Below are 27,872 nucleotides of genomic sequence, written 5' to 3'. Positions count from 1 at the left end.
TCCAAAATCATGTGTTCTGTTAAAAATCACTTACGCACAGCCTTGGAAAGAACTCTAAGCAGGGAGTTGCTTCAGGGTGCAGAATATTGTTCTGGATGCCTTGGGAAATAAATCTGGAGAGTTGGTTCATTTACCACCAAGACATCTTTAGTCAGTGTATATAAACAAGAGAAGTCCCAGCGGGCCTGGACATTATTTGTCCCAGATGGAGTTTAAACTTGGCTCACTGTGCTGCACTGATGTCATGGTACATCAGCTGGCCCCAAATTAGATGTGCAGAGAATCAGCTATGTGCTTGTGTGCACTGAGGGCTCATGGGGAGGAGGGGCAGGGAGGCTGGAAAATCTTTGTCACAGTTTTCCTTTGCACTCCGCAGAGCCTGGTGTCTGTCCTGAATTTGATCTTAGTGCAGAGAGAGGGAGGAATCAGAAGGATTGGTGATGTGCATGTTGGCATTCGCATGCCAGAAGGTCCTTGTGCTTCTGAGACTAGGAGTGTCCTGTGTCTGGATTAACATCAGTTCCTTAGTGAGGGGGCCCCTGCACTCTAACACAAAAAGGAAAACTAACTGGACAGCATTGTATCTAAGCCCCACCTCCACGGTGACAGGCTTGAACCTGTTGGATGAATTTTTACTGCTGTAGCTTATCTTCGTCCCCAACATGTTAGCTCTGTTTTTTGATTTTTGTTTTTTGTTTTTTTTTTCCACAGACAGGGTCTTATGTAGCCAAGCCTACCCTTGGACTCACTTTGTAGCCAAGGCTGGCTTAGACCTCCTGATCCTGCCTCTACCTTCCATATGCTAGACTTGGCAGCACACCCAGCCTTAAACTTTGTAATGGTTCTAGGTATCCATTTGTATAAACGTTTTTCTCTAGGGTATCCATATGTGTAATTGTTTAGGTCTTTCATCCACGAATGGTGGGTAACCTATCAATGAGTTATGTATGTTTTAGAAAGCTGAATGCTTGAAGCATCCTGAGGGATCTGAGTTGACATCTTCAGTGCGCTTTGAGAGGACAGCCACAGTGCCAGGCGCTTCTGCTGTACAATCTTTCAAAAACCTTAATTATAGGTTATGTTATCTCAAACATATTCAAGAGAAATGGGCTTAGTATCCCACAGAAACTGGACTATGAATATTCAGAGCACAATTATGCAGAACAACCAAGAGTTTTAGAAGCAAATCAAATGTAAATTAACTGATGAAAAGATGAGCCAAATGTAGTATATTTAAAAATGGAATATTACTTTGGAGAGAAAAAGAAATGAATGAGATGACATGGATGGCCTGGACAACTCATTGTTAAGTGAAAGGATTCCTTTGCATTGTGGTATTTTTGTCTTTGTACAAGATCCACCATGAGACCAGAAGTACATGTCTATTTATACAGAGACCAGAAGTACATTAAAGGGCTGGAGGAACTGAGGGAAGATGGGGTGTTGGAAATCTCCTGCCATGTTTTGCGTCATGGGTACCAACTATGTGAGTGTACCAAAAATACTTCACGTGCATAAACTGTGTGGTATGTTGCTTAGTCTCAGTAAAGATACTAATACAAAATATCTGAAACTAAGAACTGAAACACAAAGCAGCCAGATAGGATCCCTCTCCTGGATTCATAAGTCAGCAACCCTTTATTGATGGCTTGCATTATGACAATCTTAATTAGAAGTGCCTCTAGGCAGGTTGAATTGTTTCAAAGCCATAAGGCGCTTAGATTTCAGAACCTCTGCAAGTGGATGCCAGGCTCACACTCTTGCCAGGATCCAGGGAGGCTGACCGTAGCCTGAAATGCGCATGCTTGACAGGCGCAACCAGAGAGCCAGAGTTAGAGAGCAGAAACTGGGTCAGAGTGAGTATCTGTGGAAGTTTAGATTTTAGGGAGAACGTGAAACACGGCAAATTTGCTAAACTGGTTTTCTTTAATCTTCTTCACTTAACTCCGACTTGTCCATGGTAAGAAGTATTAGTCATAGATACTAACCAGGCGAGGCCTGTTCCTGTGTGCAGTGGGGAAGTAGCCTCTGCTTTCTATAGTGAGGAAATATGGGCTTTGGAGGTCAAGTGGGCCACGTGGTGGGGCCTCCTACCTGGGACCAAGCCTCCATCTTTTAGACTGACTCTTTTAACTGTATCCTGGTATCCTTAGATCCATGGTTATGCCTAAGTTGGTTAGCGGAGAGTGGCTAACGACTCAGTATGTACACCCTTCAAGTGCTCCCGAGAAAGCAGCTCTGGCCTGACCCTCACCCACAGGGAAAGAACCTCATGTGCATGGGAGCTTGTTTTTAGGGTTGACACATGGGTAGTCCTGAGGGTTATTTTTTATTTTCAGTTGGAATATTGAACTTTAGGAGATCTATTCTCCCTCCCACCCCACCCCCACCTTGTCCCCTTCTCTTTCTCTCTCTCTCTCTCTCTCTTTCTCTGTGTGTACAGCAAACATTTTAGTGAGGTATATCCTCAGCTTAGGAGATGGCTTTTTCTTATCTGCAGTTTGGATTCCTTATTCTTTTTGAGTATGTATAATATGATAAAGGTTAAATTATAATGTCAAGAAACGAGGAAGCAAACTCACTTAACTAGTTTAAAATGAAATTACTCTGGAATGAGAGTAGATCTTCTAGAGATATGATTAACTTTGGACCTGAAGAAGTCGTGTGCTGATTCTCTGTAGATTTATAATTAGATCAGTTTACCGATAAACCTTTTCCTTTGTGTCTGCACAGGAGTGGTCGGTCCAGAGACTGTCCATGGTGACTGCTATGAGCTGGCAAGAAGAAAAGGGCCGAGGCTGGTGGCTGAGAGCTTTTGAAGCTAGTTTTTTAGAGCATAAGCCAAGAAAGAGAAAGTCTAAAAGGGCCATCAGGTTTGGGAAGTACAGATGTAGAGGGCCCTGAAGTGCGTGCTTCTTAGATGTGGAGGGAGGCGGTGTCAGTGAGCGCCAGCCATACACCTGGCTCAGCCGCTCTGTAGTCAGGTGACTTTGGACCAATTTCTTTTGTGTTCTTTAAGCTTCGGTTTTCTTGTCTATTAAATTTGGTTAATAATTCCTGCTTGGAATACCATATGGGTTTGATAAATAGTTAACTTTTTAGAGTCCCCAAGGAAAACAAAACCCTGGGGAAAGGTGTTGTAAGGTAGCCCTCAGCGCACTAAATTAACTTTACAGATGTTAAATAGACTGTTTCGAGAACATTCCATCATTTATTTTGTTTAAGATTTATTTTTATTTTATATTTGTGTGTGCATCCACACACCTGTGTGTATGTTGATATGCAACTGTATGTGCATACCATGGTGGCCAGTGGTGGCCAATGGTGGCCAGAAGAATGCATCTGGTGCCCTGGAGCTTGACTTACAGGTGAGCCACCCAACATGCGTGCTAGGAACTGAATTCCAACCTTTTCTCTGTAAGAGCAGCGGGTGCTCCAACTGTGAACCTCTGGTCTTTCAAGAAAACCAGGCATTAAAACATGTGGGACCCTTTGGAAAGAGAAGCAGAATGGGAGTGTTGTCCTGCCAACTGTGCTGATGGTACAGCCGGCTGAGCCAGTGTTCGCAGAACTCACCTGTGGCTTCTTAGCTCTTACACTTTTGCAAGCTTTGGAATCTGGCTGTAGGGAGGACAGGTGAACAGGGCAAGATCACAGGTGTTCTCTTCTTTCCTGTAGTATCTCTGTGGTCTACTTACTTGATTCTTTAACCCAGGGACTTTTTTTTTTTTTTAGTATTTTTAAAAAATTTATTTATTTTATGTATGCGAGTGCTCTATCTTCATGTACACCTGTGTGCCAGAAGAGGGCATCAGATCCCATTACAGATGGTTGTGAGCCACCATGTGGTTGCTGGGAATTGAGCTCAGTGCTCTTAACCACTGAGCCATCTCTCCAGCCTCGGAGAGTGTTCTTACCATGAAGATGAGCTTTGATTGTTGGCAAACATCACTTCTCTTTTGGAGAAAAGATATTGGACTCAGAAAACAAATATGTCTATTTCAGTTATACCTGAGGGCTGTTGTGCTCTGTGCCAGGCAGATGAGAATGTCGAAGGTGTGTATGGATAGATTTAGATTTGACAATCTGAAGGGGCTGGTGTGTGAGTAGACAAATGTGTGCTGTGTGTGTATTATGTAGGTGTGTATACAGGTGTGTGCATGTAAAGGTGTTTGAGTATTTGTGTACAGGTGTGGGAGCATGTGTGTGTACTGGTGTGTGTGTGTGTGTGTGTGTGCAAAGGTATGGGGGCATGTCTATATATATACAGCTGTGGGTTTATGTGTGTGCAGGTGTGTATGTGTACAGCTGTGGGAGGTCTCTGTGTGTATGGGTGTGTATGCATGTACAAGTAGTGTGTAGACAGGTGTCTATGTGTGTGCACACATAGGCAAGAACACGTGTGTGATCATAAAATAGTTGCAGGAGAGAAGCTGCTGTCCTTTTCATGCAGCCAAGGGTTAGTTTTTAGGAGCTTTTATGGCGCTGGAGTATGGCGTAGTGGAAGTGTGCTTGCCTAGTTTATGTGAGGCTCTTGGTTTGATCCTTAGTACCACCCAAAAGTCAGGTGAAATTGAAGGAAAATGCTAGACAGGCTACAGAAGCCTTCTTCACAGGGAACCCCTTCTGCAGTCTTCAGGCTTTATCATATCTCCCCCAAGGTAACCACTGGGTAATGAGAAATGTGGGCCAGATGGAGAAGTGTTTATACCTGTAACTGCTCAGAGCCATGTGGGCCTCACAGTGTGGTAAATGGAGAAAGCTGCAGAAGTGGCAGAGGCTCTCCTCTCCTGCTATGGCTCTTGATCTTCTGGGTACCAAATAGAACTCCCAGGAAGCTGCAGAGGCAATGTTTCACCTTTGATCAAGTCAGTACTGCTCTCCCAGAGAGGCTTCTCGAATGGACTGATTCTCTGCAGGGCTTTACTCAGGTGATGGTGATGGCAGCGGTGGCCGTGGCATGTTAGAGAAAACCTTGATGTAATTCCCCATGCACTGTCCGCCTCTCCCTGACCCTTTTATATTCTTGTTTTATTTTATTATGTTTTGTTTTGTTTTCTGGAGACAACATCCCTCATTGGCCTGGGATTTGGTAAGTCTGCTCATTTGGCTGCTTGGCCAGCAGGCACCAGGAATCTGTTTGTTTCTGTCTCACTGGAGTAGGGCTTTTGAGCACACACCATCACACTTAGAGTTTTCCATAGATGCAAGTTCTGAGCCTCTTCCTCACGTACTTGTGCTTACAAGCTGAGCACCTTACCAGCTAAGCCACCACCATCCTGAGGCTTAATGCTTCTATTTTTCTTTATTAATTGATTTTTGAGACACCATCTCACAGTGTAACCCCAGCCCGCCTGGAGCTTGCTATAGAGACCTGGTTATTCCACACTCAACCGCAGTTTGCCTCCTTCTGATGATAGTCTATTTGAGGCAGAGGTCAGGAGCTTGCCTTTAGGGTAGAGTTGCCTCCAGGCCTAGCCTTAGCTTCCTCCTGTCCTGTTTCTTTCCTCATGAGTAAGAAGCAGTTAGATTGACAGTTATGAAGGAAGAGCTGCAGGGTCTTCCTCCAGCCTGTCCCTTGGGTGACGCAGTTATTTCTAGAGTGCTGCATTAGCTTTTTGCTCTGTTGTATTCTAAGTCTTATTTTCTGTATCTTTGGTATTTAGCAAGAATGGAGAGTTGCTGTCATCCATTGCCTTGCTAACCTGCCTCATGCTTATTTCAGACTTCTTGACTCCGACGGCCCTTGCAGTTGGAGCAGCTCTGATGAGGCCATGTAGGCCGAGGTTTGAAGCATTCCTGCTTCCTGCTCTGACAGCTTGGCTCTGTGTCAGTGTCTCTGGGAAAGGAAAATCTGTGATTAAGATCCTTCTCTTCCCCTTTAGAAGAGACAGCACAGCGTGAGTTGGTTTAATACTGACTTCGAAAAGCAGGAAATGGCCAATGAATGAACAGAAAACGATGAGGCTGAAGGGCTTCCCAGGGATAAATTTACTCCGATATTCTGCTAAGTGGACATAGCATCTAAAGGGGACTCTTAGCAGCTATGCTGGGGGAGGGCCGTGATGGGAAGAGCGGGGTGAGGCAGAAGAGAACTGACATGCATGGCTCAGAAAGTTCGCTGTTCCTGGCCTGCCGGGATGTGACTCACGCTTCTCCAGGCTGTGTGATGCAAGGCCTGGTGCCGGTGGCTCATTCACGCCTGTGGTTAGGACAGGCCACTGGGCTGCTGCGGAGTCAACGCTTTATTTTTATCTCTGTCATTGACAGTGACAGTGGCACAGTGGTCAGTCTCTCTCAATCAAGTCAAATGCTTTCTCCTAAAAATACCCAGGGGCCAGTTCACTACAGTGTGCTCCAGCCAGTTCACTACAGTGTGCTCCAGCCAGTTCACTACAGTGTGCTCCAGCCAGTTCACTACAGTGTGCTCCAGCCAGTTCACTACAGTGTGCTCCAGCCGTGGCTTTGCTCTTGTGGGGAGAGAGATTGCTATTAGGGGGCGTGAGCTTCACCTCCTTTCTAAGGTAGCTTGGTAGATTACAATCTGGTTGCCATAGCAACTCAGCAGCAGTGAAAATTACATGAACTAAACATCCGAAGAGATGCTTAAAAGCCATTTATCTGTCATCTTCCTGAAGAAGTGAGGGAGAAGGGATTAGGCACTGAACTCTGTAAGCTGAGGGGTGTTTGAGCGAGGACTACACACACACACAGACTTGACAAACAGACTTCAGAAGAGGTGGGTGCTTCCAGATCATTCTTTGAATTGTGTCCTGGTGTCACTGGTTACAGAAAATTGTTTCAAGCAGTGTGGTAGGCAGAGTGTGACATCACTTCAGAAATCCTATTTCTTGCCTGGCACTTTCCATCCTTAGTATTGGTGAGTGGTATTTTCAGGCCATTGCGGATGGTTGTGTGGAGCTGGTATATGAACTTGGGGTTGTCAAAGAGAAGTGAGATTTACTCCACAGGAGGAAACACATGCCTGATGCTATAAATCTGACCAAGACTGCTCAGCTGACAGCCATCCCAGGGGAGCATCTATTTCTATATTTTGCGAAGTGGACATAGTATCAAAACGTCCTCTAAGTTTTTGTCTTTCTCGATTAGTGTTCAGACCTCACCAGAGAAGTTTTTATGTGCAGTAGATGTCGGTTAGCCAACTCAAAACTGTTCAGGATGTAGACTGTAAGTCTCTCTGGAGTGCTCAACTCTAAGTGGCACATCTGTCACACTCCCTTTACCCCAGGACTTGGGGACCATCATAGAAGAGGGGGCAACAGGATTCTAAGAGCCAGAGGTCATGGAGTACTGGACTGAAGCAGTGTCTTCTGGTCAGGACAGAACTGCACCGGTGCACTCACAGCAGCTGTGGGTGCCTGTACAAGGATGAGCCAGTCAGCATTCCAGCCCAGAAAGAGGAGAGGCTCACCATGCCCTCCCTCCAGTCAAGGAACTATCGATAGCCGGTGGCAGCTAGGGCATGGAGACTCAGTCATCTTCAAGTGTGTGACCTCTGGTAGGATAACCATGCTCCAGGGAATGGATGGGACCACACCCATGAGTGTTTGGGCAGTATAAAGTAGACTCAGTGGATTACTGTGTGTGTGTGTGTGTGTGGTGGGGCATGAAGTAGACAGTGGGGGAACTGAATGTGATCAAATGTATACATTGTATACATGTATAGAAGTATCAAAAATAAAAGTATCACATTTTTTTTTCAAAAGAAAAGGATACTTTTATCTTTTAAGTCCTTAGACAAATTCCAGCACTACTGTGATAGAATCACAGCCAGGTGCTTCATGATTAACCCACTAAGCAGGAGCTTACAGCGCGTGCTTGTAGAATTGGGGCAGGGAAAAAGTCAGTGGACTCTGCCCTAGATTGTCTTTGACAACCCTGAATTCATTTACTCTCTTCTCCCACACAGTCGTCAATGGTGGTCCTAAGAATATGGTCCAGCAGTATTATGGAAAAGGACTTCAGAATGAGCAAGAGTTTGGTTGTCCCTGGGACATCTGTACCAGCATGGCAACCACAGGCATGTCCATCTTGTCATGCTGGTCGTTGTTGTAGCGTGTAGGGCTCATGACTGAATGAGACAGGTGACGGATGGCCTTTCTCCAGCAGCTTTGTGTTGATTGCATCATGTGGTACTATGAAAGTTTGCCAGCAGCGAGGAAGCTTTGGAGTCAGTACCATCTTGATTTCTCTCTGTCCTGTGACCAAAGTTTGTGGTGTTTTCAGTAATAGTCTCTTATCCATTAAGTTCTGGTGGGCAAGCCAGGGCAATGGCAGTAGCTTGTATTGTTCTAGGGGGTCTGACCAACAACTCCAGGGGAGACATCCCACACCTGACGCTGGAGGCTTTATTTGTCAAGCTATGCTTCTAGGGCAAACATTATCCCCTGCGTAGGGCAACTCCAATTAAACAAACATACACACACACACGAAAATAAAAGTAGGAAGCTTAGAAAGTACTAGATTTCCATGTGGCTTTGACATCCTTCCTTGTCTGTCCTCCCATCCCTCTTCCCACTTACGAGTCCTCCCTCCACCTTCCTGTCACTTCCATTTTGTTGTCCCGCCTCCCCCAGGCTCATTTCCTGCCTGTATTGAAGTGCTGTTTCACTGGGTGTAGTGTAATAGAGCTGTGATGTATGTTTCTATAGAAGCAAAGCTGACTCAAGCGCTTTCGTGTTAAAGGGATGACTAAATCCTCTGGCTGGAGAAAGCAATGGAGAGGCTGTAATCACTCTGGAGGTCTAGAGGGATTTCCTCGTGAGGTCTTAAAATGGCACACCACTGTCACATTGCTGAGAACAGAGAATGGAGAAGCCTGGAAGATTAGTAACACAGTGACTGTGGAGAAAAGCAAATCGTCTTGAAATAATTTATCCTTCAAAACAACATGAAGCATCTGGGATGAGGAGACTCCGACTGCTTTCCTCTGAATGGTCCTGGGGATTTACCAGTTAACGTATTTCCTAATTAAAAGAAATTCATGCCTCACCAGTATCTCCTGCTGTGAATTACTATTTGAACAAAACATGTGGAAGTTAAAGATTTATATTATAAATGACATGACTTTAATCTGAACAGTCTTGCAAAGCGCATAAAGAAGTTGATATTTAAATCGCATCCTGCAGGATCCTTTACTCTATTTATTTATTTATTTTTTGTTTTTCAAGACAGGGTTTCTCTGTGTAGCCCTGGCTGTCCTGGAACTCACTCTGTAGACCATGCTGGCCTCGAACTCATAAATCCTCCTGCCTCTGCCTTCCGAGTGCTGGGATTAATGGTGTGTGCCACCACTGCCTGGCTACATTTTTTAGTTTTTTAATTTATGTTTATGTGTGTGATCCTGCACGAATATATTGTGTCACATGTGACTGCAGAGGCCAGAAAAGGGTGTTCGAGCCCCTGGAATGGAGTTTGCAGGTGGATGTGAGCCACCATGTGGGTGTTGGGAACTGACCTTGGACCCTTCACAAGAACAGTAAGCTCTCTTAAACACTGAGCCATCTCTCTAGTCTCTAATCTTACAAAATTTTAATTCCTGAGCTAAAAGAATATTCTGAGATGGTTTTCCTGCCATCAATAAAAGTATTGTCAGGCATGGGCTTCAACAGCCATATATTATCCTATTACCATCTCACTTAAAGAAGGAAACAGCCACGAAGACAAATATGAATATAATTAATTCATTGCAGCTGGAAGTTGCAGAAAGCAGAGTAGCTGCTAGCTGTTAATGGAAGGGGTACTGTGTTGGGGAGAGCTCAAAGAAGAAGGGACAGTCTGCCTGTTGTTTCAGTGTGGTAGCCTAGGCCTCCTGCAAGAGCTAACACGGAAGGACAGCAGCATCTTTTCTGTGTCCACAGACAGGATGACAGTGCCAGTCAGAGCTGGAGTTGGCCCTACTGATACTTAGTCACAGTTACACAGCGAGTTTTAAAGCAGTGATTCCCCCCCCCCCCTTGGTTATCCTTTGATTAGAACTAAATCTGTGAAGCTGTTGAAGAGAGTGAGCTGCAGCACAGCTGCCTCCCATCTTGTGTTTTGGAAGCTATCTCAGTGTTACGTATGTGTGTCTCTGTGAAGAAAACACCGATTCTAGGTTGTATACTGAAATATTGGAATGTTTGCTGGGGTTTGTTTTGTGCCATTTATTATACTTTAAGTTTGCATGCAGATGTTCTTTTCCAACCTTTTAAATTTTATAATCTTGTTAATTAACCCATCATATCTCCAGTAGCAGCAGGTCAAATGGTCACGTGCTATGCAGCTTTCCTCTGTATAGAAAGGTTTTGTGTATTCTTTTTCTAATTTGTTTGTGTCTAAACTCAAGAAAGAGAAAAGAAAATTGTGTTTTCCAAGGGAAAAGTGCAGTATAGTCATGTTTTAGAGTTATATAATATAAACAATATGGGTGGTACACTAGGCATAGTCCTACATTTTGAGTGGGGTTAAGACTTGTACCCTAAATTTTGTGCTGGTACAAGATTTGGTGTCATGTGCTTCCTGGGAGTGGAAAGCTGGCAGAATGGCTGGGGCACTGATTTAACTGGCCTCTCTGTTGTCACAGGTCATTCTTGTCCAAGTGAACCCAGGTGAGACCTTTACAATCAGAGCTGAGGATGGGACACTTCAGTGCATCCAAGGTAAGGATGTTTTCTCATAAACAAACCTTCTAATTAGAGGGGTTCTTCTTTATTATAATGGAAGTAAGTTTTTTTCCTGTGCTTTCTAGAAGCAAAGATATCTCCTCTTTATTTTTCTGTCCTATGGTCTTATATATATATATATATATATATATATATATATATATATATATATTGTGTGTGTGTGTGTGTGCGCGTGTATATATATATATATATATATATATATATATATATAGTGGTTCTCGTCACCTGGTAGTCTGAGTAGCATTATGTATTGGATACCTGCTAGTTATCCGTTGTTGGGTGGCTTAAAACAACATATCCATCACCACATTTTCTATGGACCAGGGAGTGGCTTAGCCATGTACTGAGCTCTGAGACACAGAAAGCTACAAGTCAAAGCCACTTTGCCCTAGTTCTCTCATAGAGTTGGGTGTACACCCAGACACACTCAGGTCTGGGAGGCTTCTAGCAGAATGTTACCCTTGCTTCCCTGTTAAGTGGCCTACCTACACACAGGTAGTAGCTGGATTCATTATAGTGACCAGCTTCAGGGTGAGAGGGAGTCAGAGGTGTGTTCCTCCCCCTACTGCAGAAGGGGAGTCAAGGTCATGAATACAGGGGGGCAGCTGCCAACCACTGTTTACCCAGTGGCCCCTGATGTTTCTCGCCCTTTCCACATGTAAAATGCTCCTCTCAGGGTCTCCAAAGGCTTACCCTAGTACTGTCCACAGACTACGGAAGTCCTTTCGTAAACAAGCCTCTGTGTGAGTGAGATTCTGTGGATGGTTTCGTAAAGCACCATGGCTTAGCCATCCCTTGCCTCCTGCCTGGCATGGAGAGGCACTCCTTCCAGTTGGTCACTCTGGAGAGATCCATCTCAGCTGTGTCTAGCATGTGGAGACAGATCGGTGTGGAATGATGGTGTCAGACCTGCTCCTGGTCTGCAAGCAGTGCCCTGTTGGAAGGTAGAGCATGACACCTGTTCATGATAGCTCTTCTTGTAGTGCTTGGGATGGTGAGGGAAAGAATAGATGGTAATGGGATTGAGGTTGGTGTTAGCTACTGAGCAGATGGGAATCTAATCAGAAGGCTTACTTATAAAGCCTGGACATGTTTACCAATACATATCAGGTGAGAGGAGATGCATGCCCCTGCTACTTTACTGTAATGAGCTTTGTACAAACAGTGGCCGTTTCTATTTCACTGTTGAGAAAGCAGCAGACTGCTCTGTCATTCATGACTTCCTTGGATCTGTAGGAACAATATTTACAACTTAAAAATGAGCATATGTTAAAGATTTAAGCCTAATGAATTTTAATTGGAGTTAGACTGGAATAATTTAATGTTTGTATAAATGATTTGTTTGCTGACTATAATTCTCTAGCCATTGCTGTTGGAATTATTTTTGGTATTATAGTCTTAGTCTTCATTGACAAAAAGTAGGATGAAACTCCGGGTCGAGAGAGAGGGAGAGTCACATGTGGAAGTAGTGTGGAGTGTAGCTTCTTGTCTCTGGCCCACAGTGTCATTGGGAATGGACCTAGTCTTAGTTAGAAACCTTGAAGTCAGCCTCTTCTAGACGTGACACTGAGGATCGAGATGAAGAGGCTTGCTGAGCTTCTCAGTTCAGGAAGAAAAGCAGTTCAGGATCCCTGCGGGGAGGTGGAGCCAGGAAGGTCTGCAGTTCAGGTTATCCCCAGCTACATAGTACATACAATTAAGAATTGTAGGCCAGCCTGGGCTACAGCGAAATTCTACCTCCAACAACAAAGTGGTTGAGTCTCTGGCTATGGTGCCGCGAGAGCCCATGAAGCCCCAGGTACTGTGTGCATCCACCTCACAACTGAGAAGAGCAGATGGCATCTCGGAGAGCAGACTGCATTCTAGATGAGCCTCGATCCTTGCGGTTTGTGTCTGAGAACTGTGTGTGTGAGTACAAATGTGTCTGAGCAGTGTTTGTACACATGTGTGCTTACATATTCATGGAGTTGACTTTTCTGAAAGCGTCTGAGTCCATGTCAGTAGCTGGTACACTCCAATAGCAGTGTTGCAAGTGTGTTGCTCTGTTCACAAAGGGATCATTGTGTTTATTTGTGGTGATTCTTGGCGATAAATGACACCCTCCCAGTGATGGAAAATTGCCTCTGACTAAAGCAGAAGGATGAAGTCTGTGTATCTCTGGCCGCCCCAGCTTTCCTATTCTTTGTTCTTTTCTGGAGTCTAAGACTCTATAGTTATCTTTATTTGGGGTTTGGCAGTCCTTGTCCCAGTTAATCGCAATGACACCATACAGCATGAGAGATACAGGGACCAGGAACCACATGCTGTGCTTGGGTTTTGGAGAGGGCAGGACAACTGGGTGATCCTAGAAATGTGGAAGGCAAGTTGCTGGCAGGCAGAACCATAAGCTTTACCCCGGGGCCAAAGCTAAGGAGAGCCCAGGCAAGCCCCTCCAGCATGAAATGCAATGGCCTTCAGTGGAGTGCCACTGTGATCTGTTGATCATGTGTTGAATACAGTCCTATAGGATGTGGGGACCGGCTGTCCAGTGCGACATCTGGCACCTGGTATTGTGGCTTCCTTCTATTAATTGTGATTTCATCCTTGTTGCTGTATTGTTTATTCCATTCTTGGGCTGTATTGTGCCTGTTCTCCTTTAGTGAGTGTGACAGACACATGAGGAACCTGAGGCCCAAGACGATTGTTTCATGTCCTGAGAGCTCATGACACGAGAGAGGCAAAGACTGCCCTGTGGTTTTCTGTCCCGCACGTTACAAGAGTTATCCAGGAGCTGGGGCCTCTCACCTTGCTAGTGGAACTGTGATGCACCTGTTGATTCAGGACAGCAGAAAACGGGAAGCAGAAATACTGGTTTACAACTTAAATTCTTTTTGCCCAGCATCATGGTTAGACTTAGCTTACAAGTTAGGACTTCATTCTCATTATTGGGAAAGGAAGGGTACAGTGGTGGAGTACTGGGACCAAGAGGGACAGTTTTCCCTTCACGTGTGTGTGTGTGTTTATGCTTGCATGTTCACGTGGGTGCTAGTAGATATCTGTGGCTGTGTGTGACCATGTGTGCAGACACAGGCGATGGGACAAGCTTGAGTATCATTCTGCAGGTCTCCCCACCTTTTCCTGGTGCTTGCTTAGGCGAAGCTGTCTTTCCGGTGGCCCTGGTATCTACAGTCTCTTTCCCCATCCCCCGAGCACTGTGTATCCTACACATGTAATTGTAGTTTTCAATGTAGATTCTGGGACTGAGCATACGCCTCCTTGCTTGCTAGTGAGAAAAGGTTAGAACTGCTTGCTGGCCCTTTCTGAAAACTCTGAAATCATCCTGAAGTCAGCCTCTTGTTTACACTTTAGCTGATTTGCCACATAACTTCCTCTGTGCATCATTATGGCATAACTGAAAAAAGAAACTCTGTATGACATCATTAAACAGCAGCTTTGAAGCCGAGCACAGATTAATGTTGAAGAATATGGTTGCTTGGGGATTGGGGGATTTTGTTTTTATGGGAATGTCCTTGGTGATAAGGAAGGAAGAAAAACACAGGAAACATACAACACGCTGTGAAAGCAGATTCAATTCTGATGGAATATTTCTCAATACTTTCCGTGAACTATGAATCATAAGTGTTGGAGGGGGCCACCAAAGGGCACAGCATTCTGTCCCTCGGAGACCGCACTGTACCCATTACACCAGAAACTGAAGAGTTTTTCTTCTTTGGCCAGACAAAATTGTATAATAACTGTCAGAGGAAAGGGACTCAGTAATCAGTGTTGGCCTTTGCATCCAGGCAGGAATTAATACAGGGCAGTGTGGATCTCGTTCTCTTCGTGTCCCTGGCTGAGCCGAGGCGCTGGCAGGTAGCCTTCCTTCCTGTCCACACATGCCATCTCTTTATCTGGGCCATTTCTCTGCTCTCTGCAGAAGCCTTCTGCCAAAACAAACACTCCACTTCCTGGAAAGCCTTAGGTCTGTCTGTTCCTAGAGCCAGCCTTCTGGGCCGCTGCCAGTCGTCCACCTTGACTTTGCTGTGGGCTAGCGAGGAGCAGGTAGAGGGGGCACAGCATAGGCTGGTAATGGAAGCCAGGCTTTCCCTAGCCCTTAGATTAGACTAGGACGTCAGCAGAGACAGGAAACCACTCTACTCCACCCTGCTCCCAGACGGGGGCAGCATGGTTACCGAGTGGACTCCTGGCTAGTTTGTGTTATGCCAAGTGTGAGTCCTTTACATTTGACTGTTTAGTGAGAGTGTAATTACCTTGCGTGAACCTGCTCCCCTGAACGTTAAATCACACTGAGACTCAAAGCCAGTTGGTTGTTTTAGAGACACACTTAGTCACTTCGTCCTCTTCTTGACTTGCTCCTGTGCACATCCATTCTCCTCTCTCCTGCTCCCTCCCTCTCCCTCCCCCTCACCTCTCCCCAACCACTGGGGGATTCAGGCTTGAACCTAGTGTTTTACACAAGCACTCTGCCGTTGACCAACATTCCCAGTGAAGCATCTTTAAGTTTTGAAGGACTATTATAATGACCCTCATTTCATGATGAATTTTTCATGTTTTAAGCCCTGAAAAAAAGCAGGTGATTATCATGACAGTTTGAGCAAAACCAGATTGAATTGCCTAGAAAGCATCATTATTTCACTAAACACACCGTCTAAAGGCGCTCCATTGCTAATGATTCTGTCCAGAATAATTTTATTCTCTTTTCACAATGACATTATTCTGCTAACTTGTGTTAAGTGGCTCAAGACCTTGAAATGACAGCGGCCTGTGGAGGGAAACAGAAGTGACCATAGAACCACACAGAGATACTGAAGCTTAGCGTCCCTTACAGCGAGCAACTATCCTCCTTTCTTGTTTTTTCTTCCTCAGCCCTCCCTCGCTCTGTCATTCTCCTCCAGCACAGCATGTGGGAATGGTGTCATTGGCAGACACTGTGCGCCATGACTCTGAATGACACCAGAGCAGGATTCATGTTGGATTTCCTCATTTGTCCCCTCCCCCAGGCCATGGCTCAGCCTGCAGAGCCTACTGTTTCTTCCAAAGCGTTTGTTCTTTCAGAGTATTTCTTAGGTGAAGCAGTGGCTGCCATCTCTTTTCAACAACTCCATAGCAGGTTTCAGGGAACTAAGATTGCCCCTTGCAGTGAACAGCATCATAACTGGGGTTCACAGGCTGAGGGAGGGAGACTATCTATAATTTCAACTTCTTCAATGTAAACTGGACATTAACAAGAAATTGTTCTCTGACAAACTTAAAACCCGGGAGAGAGACCCCTCTCCCCCCTTAGTGCTTCAGAAGCTAACTCTGCCTGGGCCCAAGTGAAACTAAATTTGGACAGGGGAAAACCATTAGGTGGTGCACTGGCTAGTTTTGTGTCAACTTGACACAGCTGGAGTTATCACAGAGAAAGGAGCTTCAGATGAGGAAATGCCTCCATGAGATCCAGCTGTAAGGCATTTTCCTAATCAGTGATCAAGGGTGGAAAGGCCCCTTATGGGTGGGACCATCCCTGGGCTGGTAGTCTTGGGTTCTATAAGAGAGCAGGCTGAGCAAGCCAGGGGAGGCAAGCCAGTAAGAAACATCCCTCCATGTTCTCTGCATCAGCTCCTGCTTCCTGACCTGCTTGAGTTCCAGTCCTGACTTCCTTTGGTGATGAACAGCAGTATGGAAGTGTAATCTGAATAAACCCTTTCCTCCCCAACTAGCTTCTTGGTCAAGATGGTTTGTCCAGGAAGAGAAACCCTGACTAAGACAGGTGGTTTGACAGTGAAGTAACTGGAGTCTGAATTGACTTTGTAGTTTTTACTTATCTCATTGTGTTGAGTATGGAATCGACTATTTGATTGTTTTCCATTATTTGTGAACTATCCATTAAAAATGATTCTATCTAGCGTTAGGATATGGGGACTCATTTTTCTATACAAGAAGTTGCTTTGGGCCTTTGTAAGATATTTCTAATCAGCTGAAGTGATTCTGTGGTTTGAAAATCTTAGCATTGAAACAGGCAGTTATTTTGCCCAGGCTAGCCCCATGCCTTGACATTTTTCTGAATGACCCAGAGCTGTTGTGAGAATTTCATTCCACCAGGGAGACTCGAAGCCAAAAGGAACCTAGCTTTTAGAGAATCTGGACTGCTGGGTCTCAAGACACATGCCTCACATGAGCTAGGTAAATACTCTACCATTCAGCTGGACCTTCACAGCTCCCAGCACTCAGTGGCAGCTTCCCACCAGATGATTTTGTTTGTGTATGTGTGTTTGCTTTTCTAGTTTCTTTTGAACTTCTCCCTTCTTAGATTTGTATGGCCTCATGAAATAGGGAAGAAGGACTTAAGTATTGAACTATGCTGCAGCCCTGAGACGCTCCACATTTTTTTTGTATACTAGATGCCGCCTTTTCTCCAACCATGGACTGAAGGATGCATGGCTGTTTGTGGCCCATCTGTCCCCCACGTGCTGACCCGTTTGAGCTCTCCTGCAGAGCAAGGTGCTTACTGCCATGCAGCTGAAAATTCACTAGCAGAGTTTTTTCCCAAGGCCGGGTAGACACTGAGACACAGATTGTTTAGTCCAGTGTACAGGTTGGGAGAAGGGAGAGGCATGGTTCTTGTGCACATTGCCTTATCACATGGGGGCAGAGTGGCTCTGTCAGGGCTGGGTTCTGTCAGTGCCTGATATTTTCCCAGCAGATGCTCAGTCCCCTTCTAGGACAGATACCCAGAATGTATTGTTTTATTTTACTTTATTTTTTTGGTTTTTTGAGACAGGGTTTCTCTGTAGTCCTGGTTGTCCTGGAACTCAATCTGTAGACTAGGCTGGCCTCGAACTCGGAAATCCACCTGCCTCTGCCTCCCAAGTGCTGGGATTAAAGGCGTGCGCCACCACCGCCTGGCAGTATGTATTGTTTTAACCTGGGGCCAGTGATTGTAACTTTCTGATAGGATTGTGAAAGAATTCCGTATAAATGCTATTATCAGTGTCACAATTAGTGACATATCATCAGCCGCAGCAGCATCTAGTCTTGCAAACACTGTTAATTGTATTCTTAAGTAGCTGTGTGATTTACTGTTGGGAGTGACTTGCTGCCCTACTGTGGAAATCAACTGAAGTTCCAGCCTCCAGTTCACCACTTCTTTACACTAGGCTTGCTAATCACGGCACTTGTTGAAGTCATTCAGCTGGAGCTTCATGGGAATGGCACAGAGCAGAGCTATAGACTCTGGAGCACAGCTATAGGCTTGCACAGAGCACAAAGAGCTCACTGTTGTTTTTATTCAAAGTAAGTCTCCTCATGGCCCAAGCCTTGGGTGTTGCTGTGTTTGTGGACCTAGCTGTTCAGTGTCACACAGAGCCTGGGCAGGCATCTGCACACAGGCTTTCAGAGCATCCTGTGCTCAGATACCATGCATCTGCCTCATCACACCTTCCTGGGTGAATCTTCCCATGCCTGGCACTGTCCCAGACGTCCTTCTCCTCCCGCATGTCTCACCCGCTATTTCCTGTCTAAGCCACAGGCCATCAGACTTCTTACTAGCAGATGCCACACCCAGCTAGACATAAGATAGTCTCTCGAAGGAAACCTTTGTATGGTGGCCTGGAGAGATGGCTCAGCAGTGAAGGGATCTTGCTGCTTTTCCAGGACCCATGTCAGGTGGTCCACAATTTATAACCCCAGCTTCTGGGAATGTGACATGCTCATCTCATATACCTGCCTGCATGTGTGCACATGCACGTGCATATAGTTAAAAAGAAAAAGAGAAATTAACAGGAAGTCTCTGTTGGAGGCTATACAGTTCATCAGCTCACACTCTGCCCTCTGTTTCCAGTTTCTAGAACTAGGGTATTGTCTGTCCTGAGCACTGCTGTGTGACTAAAGGAGATGCTGCATAGAAAGCACTAAGGGTTTCCGAGCAACTGGGGGTGGGGGCATGGCTCAGTGGGTAGTGCTTGCTGTACCAACAAGGATACTGATGTTCAGATTCCCAGCACCCACGGAAATGCTAGGCCTATTGCTGCACACCTGTTGTCCCAGGACCTTGGTGATGGAGACGGGTGCTCCTCGGAGCTTGTGGGCTGGCTCAGTGAGAGACACTGTCTCAAAAACTTGAGGTGAAGAGTGACAGAGGAAACAGTGTCAACCTCTGACTTCCTCAAGTGGCGTGGCACACATCTGTGCACACATCACATGTGCATATACATGAGAAAGAAAAGAAAAGAAAAGAAAAGAAAGAGAAGAAAAGAACAGCTTCCCAGTCACAGTAGAGCAACAGAAATAAGGAAGGATAAACTCCAGGTTACCGGCAGATGTTGGACAAGCCTCCCTCCGTATCAACCCTCATCCTCTGTCATCACAGGGAACACACTTGCATTACCGTGAGGTTTTAATACATGTTTTAACATTCTAGTCCCAACACTTCAAAACGATATGCTTAAGCATTATGCAACAGGAGCACACCTTCTGAACCCTTGGCTTTCCATGCTTGTTAATCAGTGATTAAAACGTCACCCGTGAAGGCGACACTACTGTTTGCAATTCTTTAAATGTCACAGATCCTCCATGTCAGGCAACTCAAAAGAGCAAACAGGGTCACATTGCCCAGCTGTCTCTCCAATTTAACTTCATGGCTTGTAGTGTTTAAGTTTTTGCTTAAGTTTTTTAAAATATAAAATACTTAACTCATATATATATATATAGATATAGATATAGATATAGATATATATATATGGGTTAACATACAGAAGCCAAGCTTCCTGGCACATACACATGCTTCTAGTGACAGCAGTGAGAGGCCTCCCCATGTGGCTGGTGTTCTCTCTCTCTCTCTCTCTCTCTCACACACACACACACACACACACACACACACAGAGAGAGAGAGAGAGAGAGAGAGAGAATTAAATAAAAATAAAAGCAAATCTTAAGATATAGTGAAGAGCTAATGAGAAAATGCACAATGTTTTCTTTTTGTGTGTCTGAGATTTTCCTTGGTCTTATTTAGTTGTAGTGACTGAGGTTTGAAGCAGGACTCTGGTTTGGAAAGGCTTGGTGGTGCCATAACTTCAGTTTGTTCTTGGTTGACTCTTTGGGGATTTACTTTGCTTTTCTGCCTCAGTTCCCACTTAATAAGAATAAATAGGATTAGAAAGGGCATTCTGGTGATATTTTAAAGCCTAGAGTTTGGAGATTTCTGCATTAGGAAATGTATACAGATGTAAAACCCATTTTGAATGCTGTAAGAATCCAGTGTGTATCTTACTCAGCTGCTCACATGCAGGAAACCCCCAGAGGGGACACTTGGGAGGAGGAGGTCTGACATGGAAAATCACCTAAAGAAACAGGAAGGGTTCAAACATAAAAGTAGGAGAAAGGAAGTGAGTCAGATTTCAGAAGAGACAGGACCTGCATCCCAGAGCACTGGCTGAAGGAGAGGGGAGAAGCCTGTGAGGGTCGCATTGATGGGCGGGGGAGGGGGGGGGGTAGGGGGGGCTCCATGGTAATAGGGGTCACAGGCTGTAGACAGAGGGCCATTGTAGGAATTCAGAACTTTGAGCCTACTTATAAAGACCTGTTTCAGGCTCCAATTGTTTATTCCCAGAGCAGATGCCTACAATAGTCAAACCTCCAGGTAGTGTTCCCAGAGACAGGTGAGTGAAGGGTGGGAGTTGCAGGGTGTGTGTGTGTGTGTGTGTGTGTGTGTGTGTGTGTGTAGGGGGGAGGTGGGAGGCAGGGGTGTTCTGCAGCTCTTTTCTGAGCTGAGTTTATGGATCATTCTCCACTTCTTCGTGTACCTGCCATGCTGGTATCTGCAATTAACATTCTTCAGAGGCACAGAAAATGCCAGCCTGCAGCTCAGACATAACTCAAGAACAACAGGTACATTCTACCTGCTTCTTGGCGCTCCCCAGAGCAGTCAGAGGGCAAGTAATTAACCAGAGGACAGACTCTGAGGGAAATTAAAGTCTTTAGAATGTGAGCCCGAGCGCTGAAAAGCAACCCTGGAAATGGTATCACGGAGGCAGAGGAGACGGCTCAGCCGGAAAGCGAAGCAGCCAGCCTGTTTCCCTTCCTTGGTACAAATCTTGCTAAGTGTGGACCTTCCAGCTTTTTTTTTAAAGTCAGATTTACATCAAAGCTCATTGGACTTGAACTCATGCAATAAAAATCAATTGATTTTTGTTGAGTTGCTTTTTTTCTCTTTCCTTTTAGATAACAAAACCCAACAAAACCTTGTAGCTTCCCAAGAAGAGCAGTAGGGTCTTCCAGAGCAGGGCTGGCTTCTGTTCTGTCCAGCCTGGTCCTGGACAGTTCCCACAACACACTGAGGGGGCAGGGCAGCCAGTTGATTTCACATCATCTGCCTACCACCCATTTGTTTTTCTACTCCCACTTTAAAAATTTTTATTTTCATAAGAATTCTACAGTCTGGATAAATCCTAATGTGGGCATATTTCAAGAGCACAGATGGGTTTTTCTATTTGAAGGTGAGGTATTCAATTATTGTTTGAGGCTCCTATTTTGAGTAATAATGTGAATTTCTCTGAAATGTTATTAATGTATTTAACCCAGACTAGTAACAAAAATAAAGCAGCCGAGGATTTGTCTTCACTGTTTAGTTTTTAGTTAGCTTATAGATTTACAAGTCTCTTAGGACAAATCACCACCCAACTGTATTGCTGCTTTATGCTGGCTACATCCATTCTAGCTGGAGGTTGGATCACCCACAGTGAAGAAGATGGGTGTAGTGGATGGTGAGTAGGTTCTGGATAGAGCTGAGGAGGCAGATCTTGGGGGCTCACTGGGCAGCCAGGCAGCCATTCTAGCCTATTAGTGGACAGTGAGAGACTTTGTCTCAAAAGGTAACGAGGACAGCTCCTGAAGAATCACACCTGATGTAGACCTTCGGCATCCACATATGTACACATACATTCTCTCTCTCATTCTCTCTCCCTCCTTCTCTCATTCTCTTCCTTCCTCTCTCCTTCCCTCCCTCCCTCCCTCAAATACAAAAGACAATACAAGACAAAGTACCCAATGTTTGAGGCTCACTGTCTGAGAAATAACATGTAGTTCATACCTAGTATATGTGTATATTATGTTTGAAATGTACCTTTATCCTTTTCATGTCTGTATGTGTGTGGTGTGTGGACTTGGGGAAGAAGCCCCCCCTGGTGTTTATGTGGGTTATGGGATCCAAGTCCCACTCTTCCCATCTGCTCAGCCCATGCTGCTTCCCCTGAGCCATCTTTCTGTCGCCTGCTCACATGTATTTTGTTGTCATGAGTATTTAGTTTACATGATACCTCAAAAAATAGTGAATTTCATTTTGGTGTCTTTTAATAAATAGGGAATTAAATTATTTCTCATTGATCAAAACCTTTTTTTTAGAAAGGCTCTTTCAGTCCTAGGTTTTCAGGTGAGGAGCTTGTGTCTTCGTCATTTCCTTGTCCTGAGCCGATGTCTTTGCTGTCTGGGCCTCAGCTGTGGAAAGGGACACACCTTTGTGCCTTTCCTGTTTGGTTTTTATATGATTGTTTCAGCAAATCCTCTATGCCACTGATTTTAAAACACTTTAATTTACAAACTGTCAAGGAAAACAGACCATCTATTGAACTGAGTCACCATTGTCTACAGCAAGCTTCCCTTCCCCCAAAAGATGTTAAACTGAGAGAAAGATATTCCTTGTTATCAAGAAAAGAGACTAAGTTGATGTTCAGTCTCTCATCTAGATTTAATTAGACTTCAAAATCACAAACTGCTGTGTGTCTTTTTTAATTTGGTATTTGCATAATCATTTTATATGTTTGTGTTTTTTCTAAACAAAAAAAAGAATTGTTTTGGATTGTTTCTACATCCCAGTTGCAGAAATATGACTGGCTTGTTTAGGCATTATCACCTTTGAACACATGTAGAAGCCCATATTCTATGGCACCCAAGGCCAGCATTGCCTTCCTTTACTGCTGTCCACCTTGTTTCTTGAGGTAGAGTCTCACTAAAGCAGAGAGCAAGAGGAATATGTCCCTGCCTGTGTCCTCCGCCAACCTGCTCTGGAGTTAGACAAGTACTGCCAAGCCCAACTCTTTATGTGTATGTTAGGAATCGGAACTTAGAGCCTCACGCTTGCACAGAAAGTCAGATTCACTGAGTCACCTCCCCAGCCTCAACAGGCCGCTGCTGCTGCTTCTGCCTCCTCCTCCTCCTCCTCCTCCTCCTCCTCCTCCTCCTCCTCTTCTTCTTCTTCTTCTTCTTCTTCTTCTTCTTCTTCTTTTTTCCAGGAGTATATGCATATTGACATGTAGCCTCATTTACACTTAGTGGGCGTTCTGTGTGAGGGGGCATGTTTGTCAGTGTTACTGGTTGTATCTATTATGTTTTACCTAGCCTCTTTGTAAAATCTGTCTTTTACGTTATAAAGTTTCCAGAGACTTCCATCGCCCATCTTTGCATTTGCTGGTCTAGCACATATTAGTTGCCACAGATGGGTTCGATTTGGACTTTAATGAGGCAGCTTCATGAATACGGGATTGTCCTTCATTCAGAGTGTCTGAACAGGGTGGCTGACTTGTTGCTTGTCATGAATCCGTCCTGTGAGGTGTCACCTGGCATCTGACATGGCTTCTTTGTATACAGTATTTACTGTGTGAGTTCAGAAGAAAGAAGAAAGACCCTCACTGACCACTGTTCTGCGTCAGCCCCTTAGGTCAAGTTTTCCACCCTGACTCATGCCTATCAGGGCTGCTGAGATTGGTCGGTTGGGTTTGTAGAATTTCCTCTGTCGGGCTCGGGAGCCAGAAAGCCACGATGAAGTTTGATTTGGCTTGTGGCAGCCTTTTCCAAATACAAATTTGGAAGTAGTACAGTGAGTGCTCTGAGGGAAAAAAGAGGGGGGATTACTGTAACTACAGCTATTTGGGGAACATTTAGAAACGGGGAGACAGAACCAAGGTGTTTGGTGTCTCCCCTTAAGCTCTTGTTGCTGTAATGTTCAGAGGCTGCCTTCCTCTAGGCTGGAGTAAAGCCACAGAGGCAGCCTCTGTCTTAGGCTGCGGGCTGCCCTGCTCCAGACAGCCTTGAATGTGACCTGGCAGCCAATGCTGCTTCCTGCTGACGTGGCCTCCTGCCACTGAGCAGAACAGAGCACCTCAGTGTGCTGAGCAGGGAGCCAGGAAGGTGGGCGTCTCCAGCCAGAGAAGGAGCAAACAGGGAGGGAGAGTGCCTAACTGTTCAGGTTTCCCTGTAGATAGACTTGAAAGACACCTTTCTTATAGGAAGGGAGGGGGAGGGAGACTCTGGGGAGGGTGAAGACTGCCCCAAGAATCTGTGACTTGTTTGCCTCTAGGGAGGGGTGCTTATCAGTAGGCGCAAACTTCTGGGGTGGGGTGATACCCTGTCTGCCCTGAGAGATGTTGGAGAAAGCTGGACTGCATGCTGTAGCCTTCCCAGGCCACACACTTGGCTGGGGGAGTCTGTCTGAGCGCTCAGACATCCCCTGCAGTGTGCAGAAAGATTGGGGGTGGGGGTGGGGAGGCTGGACACAGTAGAGATACTACAAAGTTAACAAGTGGAGTGTAAGTCTCTGTGAAAGAAGTCCGGTCAGAACTCAAGCCCAGGATTCAGAGGCTACAGGCGCCACTCACTTGGAAGATTCAGAAGTTGTGCAGGCTCAGGTCGCCCTGGTGTGCCTTTTCCACCCAAGGCAGCAGCTACCAATTAGATACTTCTTATGTCCTTACATTTCAGTTGGCCTTCAGTACCAGCATGTTTATTTGAACAAATCCAGAGATAATGCCTTGGTGTCCTCTGCTTTAAGAGAGTCAATGTCGACTGGTTCTTCCATTGTTCTCACTCTGATGCCCACAGAAGGTTGAGTGTGAAGGCTGGGCTCCCTGAGGTTAACCTGCTTCCCTTGCTCCTGTGGTGACCCGTGGCATTTCTCTCCTGACCGCCCTGGGCTCACAGGCTACAGTACTGAGAAACCACTGATGTGAGCCACCTTTTTCATCTTGTGGGTGAAATTGTTGCCTCGGGCAGGGCCATATTCTACAGTAGTGGCTTTTGTGGCACCTCAGACTGAAAGCTCTATAGCTTTTTCTGGCACAGTTTTGAGGCGGTATTGTGGTGGCAGGCTAGAGAGAACCATTCAGGTGTTTTCAGGAGTTCAGTTGATGTGACAGGAATATCAGAGATGAAGAGATCAGGGAGATAGCCCAGCCATTAGAATGCTTGCTGTGCAAATGGGAGGACAAGGGCCTGGGCTCAGTACTCCTGGGAAAGGCCACCCAGTAGAGTGCATGGAATTCTAGCAGTGGGACATGAGGTAGAACGCAGGGCGGGCAGGGTGTCATTCACGAAGACTGCTGGCTGGCCAGGCTTGCTGGTACAGTGAGCTCCAGGTTAGAGAGAGATCCCACCTTAAAAATGAGATAGAATATGATATTGAGGGACAACCTGCTGTCAGCTTCTGGCCTCCACATGCATATGCACACACCAACATAAGACACACACACATTGAAGGGGAAGGGGATCATTTGAAAGGAAGAGACATCAGTACTGTAAGTTATGATCACTGCTGGGTGTGGTGGAGCATGCCGCAGTCTCAGCACTCAAGAGGCAGAGGCAGGAAGATGTCTCCAAGTTTCAGACCAGTACAGGCCTCCAAAACAACCAACCAAACAAATAACAGAAATTGATTGGAATTGGAAGCTTTCTAGGAAAATGTTAACTATATAACTATAGTCTTATATAGTTAGTCAAGAGGGGAGGGTAGTGAGGTCAAGAGAGAAGTGAAGGTCCTCTAACAGAGAGATTGATTGCGAAAACATCTCTCATTTCAGTCTTCCTGGGTTTGCACAGATAGACCTCAGAATGTTCATATTGAGCAGGGTGCTCAGGGTTTCTCTCTGTCCTTCAGCCATTTCCCTCTTGCTCTCGGCACTAAACCCGACCTTGGCTACAGAGCCTGTTTGTAGAAATCAAATTCCAGGGCTGGGGAGAAGACTCAGTTCATAAACTGCCTCCTTGCAAGCAAGAAGACCTGACTAGAAGCCAACTAAGAAATGTAGGGATTGGGCCAACTGTCCTGGCACATACTTTAATGATAACACTCACAGGCAGAAGGAGATGGGTCTCTGTGAGTTCTGGGCCAGCTGGGTCTTCAGAGTGAGTTTCAGGCTAGCCTGAGTTGTAGAGTGAAACCCTCTGTTGAGAGAGAGAGAGAGAGAGAGAGAGAGAGAGAGAGAGAGAGAGAGAGAGAGAGAGAAAGAACACGAACCCAGGCCTGGAGAGCCAAAGACAAATTGATCCCTGAGGTGCTGGCTAGCCAGTCTAGTCTACTCGCTTAGCTTTAGTCCTTCCCTCAAAGAAAAACAAAACCAAAAAACTCCAAGGTTAGTGGCACCAGAGGAACAACACTCACGGTCGTCCTCTACGCATAGAAGCCTGTCCCTGTCATGCATCTACTACACATACATGCACATCAAATTCTCAGCAAAATCAGGGAAAATAGGAATGGATGGCGAGAGAGAGAGAGATTGGGAGGGGACATGGTGTGTCTAATTAGATTTTCAGGAAGCCATTTAATATCTCTCACATGTGCCCATCGCCCAAGTCTTTGTTGTTCCTGATTATGGCTGTGCTGTGGATGAGGTTATACTCTGTGTGTGTTGAAGGGGACTCCTTTCTCAGTGCCAGAGGTGCTGTGTTCTCCCTTCCTCTGTCTTCTGCACTCAGGCCCTGAGGAAGAGTCTTCCAGAAGTTGCTGGAGAGCCTCCTTTTCCAACACAGCTGTGAGTAGGAAGCCACGCAGTGGGGGGTGCCCATTCCTTTGTGTGATGGTAATGAGATAATTTCTGCATTACAGATTTTTCAGGAGACTCTTTGTTTAAGTGAAACTTCAGAGCCCTTGCAGAGCCACATTACTGCATCTCTTGGCCTTATGTTTTTTAAAAAGGTTTTATTGGTTTCATATGTTTTCCCGTCATCAATTGAGTAAACGAATGCAATTGTATTGCATAAAGGAACGTAAAGCATCATTTGTTTGGGGTGTTTTAAAATTGTTTTTTTTTTTCTTCCCCAAATGCAATTTGACCAAAGCTGACCCAGAAATACTGTTTCCAACATTAGGGCAGCTCATTCCAAGTGCAGCCCTCCAGCTGCCAAGCAGAAGTTCATCCTGGTATTGGTTGAAGGCAAGCCAGAAGTTAGAGCTGAGGGCAAAATAAAACGGGGCAAGTCATTGCCCCCAAGGCCTTCTGGTGGCTGGCAAGAGTTGGCACAGGAATTTCCGCTAATATGCAAGAGGATATCAGGTGGGCCTGAGGGTGTCAGATTGCCAACCAGATGAAATTTTCTTTGTCTTCTTTTTCCGCTTACAGGACCTCGAAAGCCAGACTGTAGACAAGATCTACAGAGAAGTGGCCGAGGTAGCCTTTTGAAGTTTCTCTGACGCGCTCACGGCAAACTGGAATTTATTTGGTTAAAAAGCAGTTAATTGCTCTGTTTGATCTTGATGGGGAAATGAACCCTATCAAAATCCGGGTCAAAGCACTTTCCCTAGTAGAGTGTTTGTGTAACCTTTTGAGGTGTGTTTCATCAGATTATAGGCTATAACGAGTTCCCTTCAGTAGTTCAGTAACGTGTTCAGTAGTCTACACGGTGGCTTAGCTATTGCGCTTCTAACAATGCTCTTACGCATCGATGACAGTTAGTCCACAAATAAGAAAAGTCAATTCACTTGTAGCTTGTGAATAGTTGCAGAGTAGGTAACTGTCTCATCTCGGTGCTGTTCTGCAGGCACCTGTGCTGAACTACTCAGGCTGCCAGGGAATAGCCTTATGTTAAGTGTGAAGAAAGAGTATCAAAGCTAGCAAAAGAGCTCAGGGGTATGGGTGCTTTCTGCCAAGACTAACAACCTGAGTCTGATCCCTGGGACCCCCCCCCCCCCACACACACATTGTTTCTTAAAAGAAAGTTTTTTTTTCCCCCATCACCCTCTTCTTGCCTTCTTCCCCTCCCCACATTGAACCTAGAGGTTGAACTTTTCTAAGCAGAGGTTCTGCCACTGAGCTGTATCCATAGACCAAAGGGGACTGGGAAGGTGGGCAGCCCTGTGTAGAGACTGCTGGCCTGCTGCTTTCTTATGAGATGATCCAGAGACCAAGGTGAGCAGCGTGCATCTCTTGTACTCAGTCCTGTACT

General features: G+C 45.5%; 1 protein-coding gene across 8 annotated transcripts in view; it reads left to right on the top strand.

Moving 5' to 3' along the window:
• Fndc3b (fibronectin type III domain containing 3B) overlaps nt 1–27,872 on the top strand; it is a 294,093-nt gene that overhangs the window by 79,853 nt on the left and 186,368 nt on the right. For all 8 annotated transcript variants that reach the window (XM_029475085.1, XM_029475079.1, XM_021157455.2 and 5 more), the window contains exon 3: nt 10,586–10,661. In XM_029475085.1, the coding sequence (XP_029330945.1) occupies nt 10,586–10,661 (76 nt within the window). The remainder of the gene's footprint in view (nt 1–10,585; nt 10,662–27,872) is intronic.

The sequence above is a fragment of the Mus caroli genome, chromosome 3, assembly GCF_900094665.2.
Source record: "Mus caroli chromosome 3, CAROLI_EIJ_v1.1, whole genome shotgun sequence".
NCBI classification, from domain to species: domain Eukaryota; kingdom Metazoa; phylum Chordata; class Mammalia; order Rodentia; family Muridae; genus Mus; species Mus caroli.
This window is presented reverse-complemented; position numbering and strand designations above follow the sequence as displayed.